Here is an 11755-nt window from a genome sequence, read left to right as displayed (position 1 = left end):
TCTTGCAGTCTTTTCAAAGTTAGGTGGGTTCCATTGGGAGAAATTCAGTATTTTTAAAAAAAAATCTTTATATAATCTTGCAACCAAAACCTATATTGGTCATTTGTTGTTTTCACAGGTAATTGTTTTTTAAAACAAACTTTTAAAATATATTTTTACAGAAAAATGAGAGCAAATAAATGTTATAGATATATATTTCCTTTTATGCATACATTTCTGCATAACTGTCACCCTTTCATGCACTTTATTTGATAAGAAAATTCCATCTTAGATTTTTTTTCTTTTTTTTACCCTTTAACATCCAATTCTGCATCCAATTCCTTTTCAAGTTTTCCACCGTCCTCACAAAGGAAAAACCAGGAATCCGGAGAAAGTGGAATACTTCCAGCCCCCCATGAGGTTTCCTCTCTCCAGTCTGAGGTACGCCTTGTCCCCCTTCTCCATGATCACCAACCCCGCGTTGGTCGCAGCTTCTCTGGTCACGTCTTGGTCTCCGGCAAAAGCAGAAATCATCGGCCAGCCGTTCACCATCAGGCTCACCTGACAGACATGCAATACTTGAATTTAAAATCAACTTAGGTGACCAAAAAAAAAAGTGTCAAAGAGGAGATTTAAGCTCACCTGAATGGTTTGTCTGTTGTAGGCCTTCACGACGTGAAAGTTGAAGCTGTAAACTCCTCTTCGAGGCGCCAAGAAGATGCTGCTCTCTTGATCAAAATGAGTCCCGACGTTTACCAAAATCTGAGCAAAGAATTAGGGAAAAACAGTGAGCTGGAGGCTTTGAGGATGAAATTAAAGGGTTTTCAAGGGTAAATAGCAGCAGTAGCATCAGCAAAAGCGGAATCTTAAGACAGTAAAAAGCCTCTTGCTTCAAGACAAAATGTCTCATTTTAGGGTTTTTCAAGAGAAATTATCTTATCAAGAAAGTTTTATAATAGCAAAATATTATTAGTTTAAGAAAACATATAGTAAATATATTTTTTTGATTAAAGTAAGAATTTTTTGTAATTTTTTAGCCCATTTTTTTTGTTTTTGAACTATTTCTTGTAGTAATAATCCTACGTTTTGTTACTTCTGTTACTTTATTCTACATTAGGAAAGAATGTGATATATTTAACGGTCCTGGTCTCCCTTTAAGACAGAGAAACTCACGTTATCAAAGTAGATGATCATGGTGCGGTTGCTCATGTCTGTGGGCTCGTGGTTGGTCTGGCGGCTGGCGGAGAAGGCCACTCGGCCGGATCCGGAGCGGACAGACATCCCCAAAGCGTTCCCGGCAGGTTCGGACGAAGGAGTGGAGTCACACACCACCAAACATTTCCCCTCTAGTATGATGGGCTCTGTGTCGTTCTGTTCTCCGGATCCCAGAGTTCCCCACAGCAGCAGCGGCAGCACACTCAGCAGGATCAGGGCGTCTGACCCGAGGTGCATGGCTGAACCCTGAAGGGTCGACAAAACATCCGCTTGATTCTCACACATTCACTTTGAATCCTTTGAGATGTAACTTTCAAAACATTTACGGTTTAAAAAAAACTTTTGATTGAATTAATAGAAAAATCAGTTGTAAATGTGACATCCAGAGAGTTGACCCCAGAGGTCAAACAGCTGAGTCAGCAGATGGCCCACATGAATCTCACAGGTCACAGCTGTCAATCAAAAACACTTTTTTTATATGCCTTAAAAAGCTGAAAGACAATCACAAACACTGAAAAAAGCTCTCAGGATTTTAAAGTTGATTACCTCAGCACAAAAAAAGACGAGACAGGCGTCAAATCAGAGCTGGCGAGAAGAGAAGGCAGATCTCTGTAGGACGATGGAGCAGTGAGGAGACAAACTGATGATGTCGGCTTTTGGAGAGGTGACAGGGGGAAGGATGTAGAAGCCAGGAGGAGATGGTGTGGGGGAACAACTCCACTGAGTGACCATCTGTCTTTCACAAGAACCTCTTTGCTGCTTCCCTCACCTAACTTCACACTTTCTCGTAAACATGCAGCCTTTCAGATTGCTCCTTTTATCTGCTTTGTTCTCTCTAGAGCTTCAGCAATCTTTTTCTGATATTTCAAATTGACTGTTTTTATCTTAAATAGTAAAGTTTCCCCTTAACTGATTAAAAAAAAAACATTAAGGGTTTTAAAAATCTGATTCAACAGAGGACTAAAATCTGAGTGAACATTACCTTTTTTCTGCAATCAGCCAAAGCAGATTTTTCCTTCCAGCTGAGGTTTGAAAGGAAGTTCAGAAACGTCTTTCTGCGGCTCTTCGGTCACATTATCCCACAGAGCAGAGCTGAGACGAACGCAGCCACTTCACAGATTGCTCCGATCTGCCTCTTTCCCTGTGAACCAACCCTCCCAACTCCTCTTTTCTCTCCCCCTCCCCGTTCCACCCACTCTTCACGGTGAAATAAAGAAAAATGATTTAGTCTTAAAGAGCAAAGTGAGCACTGAGTGCTTTTTGGGGCTTTTTTCTATCAAAGTTAACAAAAACAACAAAAAAAATGTCTTGTACTTTCAAAAAAGCTCTGGAGATGTTGGTTGTGTTTCATTGTTCTTATATGTCTTCAAATGGTTTATTCTATCAAATTTAGCTGAAAATATAACCATTTCTTAACAGGTTATCTTGTAGATGTGTCATTTTGTGTCTAACTCAGAGTTTATCCTGAAAACGTGCTTCAGCTTCCATTATTAAAAGACTTAAATTAAGGAAATACGTAAAAAATATTTTAAAAAATCACATACCGTACCAATGTCACAAATAAATTCTTTAAAAACAACATTTTTATTTAAAAATGATTATATTAAAGGCACTCTGATTATATGTTGATCTATCTTAAAATTGTTCCCAGTGGTCTTTTAATTACAGTTATGCAATTTTTCCCATGATTAAAAAAACTTTTGTCATTTTCTAGGACATATTTTCTATAGAACGGTAGTCAATCAATCGAAATTTGAACCTGAGTTGTAGCCCCTACTTCCCAACATTCATCTGTTTACACTCTAGCTTACAGCCCTCTGACAACCCCAACCTAACATTACCGATGCAACAAAAGTGTCGATCAATATTAGAACTATCCGGCTTTGAGCCAGCTCGGACAAAAACGTACATAGATCCATTTGTAATAGAGTGGATGTATCAGAACTCCAACTGTAGCACCTACAGCACTGCTAAAGGCCTTTTTTCATCTAAACGCTTTAAATGACGAAATACTCAAAAACCCTTCAAGCTTAAATTACTATATCTGCCCTCCATCATGACAAAATATCCCACAAGAACATGTTAAAAAATATGATTTTAAATGGAGTGAGTCCTTAAACATATTGGTAAATTTTTGCATTTCATATTTTAGCAAAATGTATTGTGTCAACTCATATTATTAGACAGGAGCTCAGTGAGTCTATCTTTTATAAAAAAAAAACATTCCTTATTTTTTTGTGTGACTTTTTAATGCAAATAATGATTCCATCTTTTATAACTAATATTCATTGTCAGTTTTACTGATTTGATGCGTTTGATTACACTTGTCAATAAATGTGATTATTGTGTTTTAATCACACAAGAGTTCTGAAAGAGGAAGCACAAACTTTGCAGAGGATTTCAGTAATTTGCTCCCAAATTTTAAATTTTAAAAAACAAAATACTGTCAAGGTTTTGATTGAACATATTTAAACTTTCTTTATTCTCACTGTTCCACATTTGAACCAACCACATTAGACAGTTTTGAAGGAAAAAACAAAGGCAGATTTTAAAATGTGTCCATCAGAATCCCGTTCCACTTGAAGAAACTCCCGGTAGAAGCAGCTTCAATGTAAACATCAACATTTCTGAAGAACCCTCTCTTTCGTTTTTCAGACTTTGACGATGGAGATGCGACTTTTGAGCTCAGCTTTGTAGAGTCCGAAGCCCAAGCACAAAGGCTGGGTGAAGCTGGAGGAGAACGTGTGCAGGTGGGTCAGGCTGTTGGCTGCTCCCACCTCAGAGAAGGTGATGGTCCCCGTGCTGTAGTCCACGGCAACGGCGACTCTGTTGCTGGTCAGTTGGTACGAGAGGCGGGTCTTCCTCCGGTTGTGCCAGGCCGCAAGCTTTTTGTCGTGCTGCTGTGTCAAACTCCAGGACACCTGGGGATGGAAGGAGGAAAGCACACCACTCAACATTGAGTTGTCTGAAAACAGCAAAATACCAACCCCTCCCCACAAAAACGACAAAACTTCATTTGATAAATGCCATACCTTATTGTTTCCAAAAGCATTGTCTTCTTTTCCCTTGCGTCCAATGCTTCGGTAGCAGACTGCTACATCCCAGAATCCCTCGGCCTCCAGCTCCCAGTAGTGGGTTCCAGAGGAGAAGGTCTGGGCAGCGAGGACCTGCGGCCAGTGGTCGAAACGCTCGGGATGGGCAGCGCAGGGCAGGCGGCTCTTAACACGAGTGACGGTGCGCAGATCATCGGAGATGCTCAGCAGAGGATGGGCAGTGTTGGTGTCCAAAGTTAAAGGACTGGTCACTGCAGATGTAGAATGAAAGAATGCTGACAGTAAATAAAACAAAAATACACTGCACTTTAAGAATATTTGTATTTAAAATAACTTTTTAATGTATTGTTTGGGAGAGCATCTTACAATGTTTTACTATATAAAACCTATAAATGCATTACCTACAGCTATTTTAAAAAGTATTTGAGATGCTGCTAAGTAATCTTCTGTTGTGGAAAGAGGAGGTTTCTTCTATCTTTTTAAGTTTTTTTTAGGGGTTTTTGAAGAAAGGTCAGTTTTCAGACTTGTAGGATCAGAGCTGAATTGTCCAGCTTCCTGCTTTTATCTAATATGAATCTTAAAACTGAGTAAGACCAAAAGATAACCCTCAACCTTCTGGATCAAATCTTGTTTACTGCAATGAAAATTGTGTTTTTGGTGTTTTTATCCTCACGATGGAGGACGTAATTAAGCAAAAAACTTGTATTTCTGAGTATGTATTTAATCAAATGATGTGAATTAGAAGCAAACAAAAAAAATTCAGATTGAAAAAGCAAGTCTATGTGTTCCTCGCCTTAGCTTGCATCTGGTTCAAAACTGTACGGATGTATAGCTCCAATATCAGATGACGTTTTTGTTTGTTAGGTCGGGGTTTTAGGGGCTGTAAGCTAGTGGGAGTGCATGTAAACACATGGATGATGGGAAATGAGGACGGGGTTACTCAGTGCCAACAGTTTCACAAATCTGACAATTCCTGATGAACTACTGCTGATCTGCAGAAACTATATCCTAAAAGGACACATATTTTCTTTTTCATTTTAGCTGTAAAGTCATAACTGAAAGACCACTGGGAACACTTTAAAATTAGATTAAAAAATGATCATAGTTAAAAAAAACTGATTAAGAAATTACCGAAGTTCCTTATTTAACCACTAGGGGCTTATTGCACATGCAAGGCAGTCCTCATTTAGAAAATATGTTTCCTTTAATTATTCATTTGTATTTTCCTACTCGTTCAGTTAATAAAACAAAAAGTGATGCCAAAACTTTCTGCTAGTTATTAACAATCATGCTAAAAATATATGGGCACACATGAGTGTCCTGGTACTTACAGAGCTCCCGTTTGAGGTCAGTGAGGCAGCGGAGTGTTGCTGTGATGAACTCACGATATTTTCCCTCAATGTCTTCCAGGATGTGTTTCCTGTCCAGACTGACGGGAACAGGCTTGAAAATTGGGCAATTCAGGTCAGCTAATAACCTGGAATGCAAAAGCCATATATGTAAAGTGTTAAAGTTTTCAGGTTTGAGCAAACACGCACTCTTCTAGCCACAACTACTGAACTTGGAATACACAAGTGGACAACAAACACACTCTCATGGGAGACAAACTCGTGTGATTTCAGTGAAACACCCAAATTTGAAGTAAAACATAATAGTTACAGTTCATCGAATGACCACTAGGAGCTAACTTTCCATTGACTGTTATAGTAGAAAGACCAACTTTCACACCCAAAATGAACTTATTGTGTAAAAAAATTGGAGTACAGTACTTTGGATTGTATTCCTAACAACTATGTGTGTTTGTGGCCATTTTCATTGATCAGAAATTATATGGGAGCCATCTAAGATAATCAGTCCAGTTTACATGCGTGTGTAGCTTTAGTTGCAACATGTTAAATTAGCAGCTCATGTATAGAAATGGGAATGTGTTTTTAAATTGCAGTTTTTCCAAGCTAAAAACATATTCATGCTAAAACTTCAAGCAGTAAACAATGGTCAAACTTTAAAACCTCAACCTCGGTGAGAGTTTGTGTCAAACTGAAGTAACCAACACTTCCATCAACAGTCTAGGATTTGGGGTAAATACATTGACTGCATAAAAGAACTGGACTGAGTGGCTCTTCATGCCTTGAGTTCTGAATAGGAAGCCGCTGCTGGCTCCAAGAAACTTTAATGTCATTCTATTTACCAGAAAAACCATCCTTGCTGTGGTACCTTTTTTTAATTAACATGTTCTTGCAAATCCTTTTTTTCTTCCACAGTTTTCTTCAATGTAAGTTATTCAAGTCATAAACTGACCAATCTGATACCTCTATAAAAGTAGGTGGAGCCTACTGGCCCCCACGTCAAACATTCAAGTCATTTGACTGACAGATTCACAAGTTAGAAATAACCACAAGTTAATATCGAGGCATTAACAACAATAAAATAAAATGATCTGGAGGGCCGGAAATGATTACCCAGAGGGCCGGATCCGGCCCCCGGGCCTTGACTTTGACACGTGATTTAGACTGATTTGGACCAATCACTGCTTACTAACCTCATCTTTCTCTAAATGGCAGCGTCTGTATTGTGGAAAAATAGCAAATGAATTGACTTCATTTCATTGATACATAAAGCAAGTTTTTCCATGGTTGACATCACTCACACTCAGTCCAGTTCTCCAATACAGTCAAGTGTTAAATATCAATGCAACTCAAGACAGAATATATTACAAACACAAAGCTTAATACTTGATAGAGTGTTTGCTTTTTTCATGTCCTCCTGAGCACCAACCCATTATTTGTGTCCTTTGTAGAAGATATTTGTTTTTGGATTCGGTCATTTGATTCAGTTGAAGTACCAATATTCTTCTGAGACCTGATGTGCTTAAATTATGGCCTTTCCATTGATATCTCGTGTGTTTAGGTGGGTATGGGAATCAAAATGTAGACGTTAATAAATGACTTGGTTCTCAGGAAGATATAAAGTTTGATGCATTTTCAGTCAATACGTAAACAGGAGATACTGGGTTGTGCTCTTCTAGTTTTTGCGGGTAATTTTTCCACTTAGTTTTTCTCAGTACTGTATCTACTGCTAATAACCTCAGTCTGGAACTTCCATTCAGTTAGAAGTTGTGATTTATAACACACAGTTTGAGTAAACTTACTTTGTGTCTTCTGATTGAAAGGCCTGTGGAAAAAAAGGTGACGATGCATCAAAATAGATGATAAAATCAATGTCAAAAGTGATTTTCAAAAAACTTTAAAACCTGATCATTTCATTTTTTTTTTTACCAACTCATTTTTTTAATCACAGGATTCAAACATTTTTATACTTCTCACTTTAGCCTAGACTCAAATGGAACAAGAAACAGACCCTCAGATTATGTGGTAAATCAGATTTAGGCACAATACAAGGTTTGGGATTTGCATTCAGCAGAGTAAAATTCAGTTTCTTCAGGAATAAAACTGTCCAACCTTTCACCCCCACCCACACTTTTCTATTCAGATTACACGACTCATAACCTGTACACTGACTACAATAGTAATGACAAATACATGTTGGCAACTCTTTATCTTCTCCAAGAATCTGGAGAATGTCCTCACACATTTCTGACCTGAATAATTTCCTGACATTAATTAAACAAATCCTAAAAAAATGAAACCAGGGGGTTGTTAAATGTCATATTTTGTTATACGTATCTTACTGTTGTGGACCACAGAGACCATGCACTGGACTAAGTGGAATGGATTTTTAAATGTGTTTCCGTTAAAATTACTTTTCAAATTAAAATGAAGGATCTGGCCACTATCCTTCTTGTCCTTTGAGGCTTGGCACAAATGTGCCACACAACGTGTCTGTTACAGTACAACCCAAACCACTTGGTGTTGTAACGTCATACTTGAAAGCATCGTCTTCATTAGTTATTAATGACCGCAACCTGACTCACATCTGAAGTGACACTGACTCTTTAAATGTAGCCTAGATTCATTTAACAGCAGTCGTACCCAGATGAGCAGGAAGGGGTCCGTCTCTGCCAGCAGCAGGGTCAGGTAGTGCTGGATGTTAACAGTCTGGTTCATGTCGACCCTCACTTTGGCGCAGTCTTGGTGTAAGCGTTCTAGGACCTGCTGTCGCTCCCTCTTGGTGATTCCCTTCAGAGCCAGCACCAGTTTCTTCACCTGGACCTGCAGGTCCGAGTCCAGCCGCTCCACCAGACCGTCGTCTTGTCTCAGGGAGTCCTGGAATGTTGGAAACATTTCTAGATGGATGTGACCTTACGAAAACCCTTCACCAATTACTGCACCAATTAAATCTTTGGACTCACAGCCATGGAGGAATCAATGTTCTCATTCTCTTTCAGAATCCGCTCCCCATCTTTCAGCTTGTTTTCTGCTTTGATGAGCAGCGTGTGGAGAATCACCTGTGATATCCCACATTTAGGAGTGTTGTTGATTATAAACAGACATAAAGGTGGCTGTAGAAACACCAGACTGACCTTCAGATCCTCTTCAACGTGCCTCAGAGCCTTCACTTTGTGCTGAGCATGGGCTCCCTCCAGCAGGCAGTCCCCGCACACGTACACCCGCTCATCCACACAGTAGTAGCGGAACACCTCGGAATGGGCCGCACACCTTCGATGAGAAATGTCCCCCAATGGATCCACCAGCATGTGGTTGCTGAAGGCCGGCCTCTCCAGGTGGGGCTGCAGGTGGCTGGCACACAGCGACACCTCACACCTCAAACAGGTCTTCACAGCCTGGGATTTCTGCACTTCATCCGCCTCTGGGGGGCAGCAGTCACACAGCACCTCCCCATGCTCCTCCTGACACTGGGAGCACACGAATCGGGCCTTCCCCTCCGCCTGGCAACTCCAGGCCTCACGGATGCAGGTGGGACAGAAGCTGTGGCCACAGGGCAGAGGGTGTGCCCGACTGAAGCTGTCGCGGCACACAGAGCAGGTCAGCTCTTCATCCACGGACGCCATGGCACTCCGATCAACCTACGGGTTAAATGTCATACAAGTAAAGTCATCTGAATTTTAGCAGTGCGGAGTGCCAAGCAAAGAGTCAACTGTTCACATTAGACTAAGTACTAATGCCTAAGCCAGCACTGAGCCTGGAAGGAAAGGTAATCCCTTGTTTCCCTTCCAACTGTTCACGCAGGCTAATAAAGTCTGGTTTGTTCTAAAAATAGAATGGCATATATAACAACCAGTTTCAGTGAATTAAAACAATGATTAAAAAATAAGCAGATCATACTTTAGCATGCTAAATAATAGCAAAAGGCTTATTTAAATTATCCTTAACATTCAAAATTACAGCGGCAAAGGGTATTAAACTGTGCAAAATGCATCGGAAAAACACTAAAAGTAAACAAATTTGATTACATTTTTGTCAGAAAAAAAGCTTTAATAACTAAGTATTAACTCAAACAATCTGTTACAGTGGAGGGATCAGGAGGTCATTACTGTTCAGTTAATTGGCTTGTTCACCATCAGCCCATACTCTTAATTTTTTCGTTTTTTTTATGTTTTAGCTGTAAATAAATGGATGCAAAGAAGTTCTTACCTGCTAATATCATGATATTTGAAGAAAGCTGCACTTGGAGAGCATGTGTGCCTGTGCGTGCGCTGTGTGCGGGACACTGTGTTTAATCCCAAAAGATTCTCAGCATTTGTCACCTGACCTTAAGTTAGAAGTGGGGGGAAAGGGGAAGTTATGGTGTGTCCCAGAAGAAACACTGAGTTCAACCTGACATTTAGTTAAAGTAATCTGTGGAGAGCGGATCAATTGTGTCAAAAATAGCAACTAAAAGCTGTCCCCCAAATCCACAACATTTGGGGAATTACTTTCTTAGTATAGAAGCCTATTTTTAACTTATTTTACGCCTAAAAAGAACAAACTAGCTATCCATTTATTTAATGAATTTTACAATCTAAAACAAGAATGTCAAAAATATTTAAAAATACATAGAAAATAATTTACCAAAAAGGAAATTATGGTCTTCAGATGTGATTGACACGTATATTTCGGACTAAAGTAGTAATAAAAACAGTCTCAGGATTAAACAGTGTCAACCTAGTGCAAATTAAATTTAAAAACCTATTAAAGGACAATCATTAAGCATTAAAAATTGCAAGTAAACAGTAAAAAGTAGAAAAAAATGAAAGCCCATGCAATGTGCTTTATCAATCTTTAAACTTTGTAGAACATCCAAGAATATAGGTATGACTCATTTAAAAAATAAAAAATAAAAAGAGGCAAGATTAAAGAAAAGCCAGAATAGAAAGTTGGTGTTTTAAGTCTCAATGGCCCCTCAAACCTTTAAAGTCATCTAATAATGGACCACATAAGTAAAAACGAATTCATTAATTAATTTAAATTATTATCTCGTATCTAAAGTTTAACACATTATATATATTGTCAGTGGTTTAACATGTCAGATCACTTCCAGATTTTTTTTTACAAAATATTAAAGGTCACATATATACAGGATATAAGTAACAGTTTTATGGACTTTTTAAAAATAATTGTAAGCAACTTCGGTGGAAAATCAATCATCCTTTATTGTATTTTATTGTGAATAATGTGTCTATCACAGCTCTTCATTTTTTAAAAACTTTTTTTGACAATTGTGAACATAACATGTTTGTACTTGTACAGGTAATTTGAACAGTAATGTGAGTAAACAAAGAAAGATTAACAAAAGTCTTATTACATTGTAAATCTAATCCAGAAAAACAGAATTATAAAAGAAAACAATATGGTCAGAGACTGCTGCTGCGGGCCATAATTAAGAAAAAAAAAGGTGAACCAGAAATCTTCCATTATTCCAATACATTTTACCACATTACAAAACTGTATGGCATTTATTTCTTTTAGGGAATACAAATTACAATTCTTAAAATTTGATTAATTTATTTTGTCCTGTATTTATACGTTGTTGATGATTACATATTTTGCCATTTGTTTTTAGTGATTAAACACATAACAGCTCTTTGCAAAGTGATGGCTCTAGGGAGACCCCTAGCGGCAGTAATTGAAAAAGCAGCACAAATTCACAATTTTCATACATTAAGATATTAGCTTAATTTAATGTGAAATGTTATATTAAATTATAAAATTTGACATCCCTTGTTCGAAGATAGTGATCTATTGGGAGATGGAAATGTGGAGGAGTTTTTCATTAGAAAACAAAGTGAGTTGTGCATATATGTGTTTCATTTGTATTAAAATGTAGTGCTGTTGCCAACATTATTGTTGTTAAAATGTCTGAGCACCGCGCTGTGGAGTAAGAGGGGGCCACTTTTATCTCAGTAAAGCCGTCAGGCTGGGAGGGTTTCGGCTCTTCACTCCTACAAAGGATGCGCGCGGAGTGACAATGGCAGCCGTGTTTCCCTCAGGGCCGTCTGGTGGCGATGCTCATTAATTATAAGAGACGGGGGAGACAGACAGCCTACAGACAGACAGACAGCGCCGCAGACAGGCCGGACAAGACTATACACACACAAAAAAAGAAAGAAA

The 11755-nt window shown here is 38.7% G+C and overlaps 2 protein-coding genes across 4 annotated transcripts; both read right to left on the bottom strand.

Moving 5' to 3' along the window:
* Positions 1-109: 109 nt before the first annotated feature.
* On the bottom strand, positions 110-2353 carry cbln12 (cerebellin 12). 3 transcript variants are annotated; one of them, XM_024273336.2, is made up of 5 exons: positions 2177-2342; positions 1741-1847; positions 1153-1440; positions 622-741; positions 110-540 (listed from the first exon to the last, which is right to left on the bottom strand). In XM_024273336.2, exons 3-5 carry the CDS (start codon positions 1429-1431, stop codon positions 343-345), a joined length of 597 nt encoding a protein of 198 aa, XP_024129104.1. In that variant the 5' UTR covers positions 1432-1440; positions 1741-1847; positions 2177-2342; the 3' UTR covers positions 110-342. The 3 variants fall into 3 exon arrangements, with proteins under 3 accessions (XP_024129104.1, XP_024129103.1, XP_024129105.1); XM_024273335.2 differs by having other exon boundaries at positions 1741-1803; XM_024273337.2 differs by lacking the exon at positions 1741-1847 and having other exon boundaries at positions 2177-2353.
* A 1137-nt stretch (positions 2354-3490) lies between these two features.
* On the bottom strand, positions 3491-11735 carry trim110 (tripartite motif containing 110). The gene is made up of 8 exons (XM_024273334.2): positions 9800-11735; positions 8728-9231; positions 8557-8652; positions 8237-8470; positions 7396-7418; positions 5579-5724; positions 4227-4498; positions 3491-4115 (listed from the first exon to the last, which is right to left on the bottom strand). The coding sequence occupies exons 2-8, from the start codon at positions 9214-9216 to the stop codon at positions 3846-3848; spliced, it is 1530 nt and encodes a 509-aa protein (XP_024129102.1). The 5' UTR covers positions 9217-9231; positions 9800-11735; the 3' UTR covers positions 3491-3845.
* Between the last annotated feature and the right edge of the window lie 20 nt (positions 11736-11755).

Source organism: Oryzias melastigma, linkage group LG17, assembly GCF_002922805.2.
Source record: "Oryzias melastigma strain HK-1 linkage group LG17, ASM292280v2, whole genome shotgun sequence".
Classification (NCBI taxonomy): Eukaryota; Metazoa; Chordata; class Actinopteri; order Beloniformes; family Adrianichthyidae; genus Oryzias; species Oryzias melastigma.
Note: the sequence above shows the minus strand (reverse complement) of the source record. Positions and strands in the feature narration are given on the sequence as shown.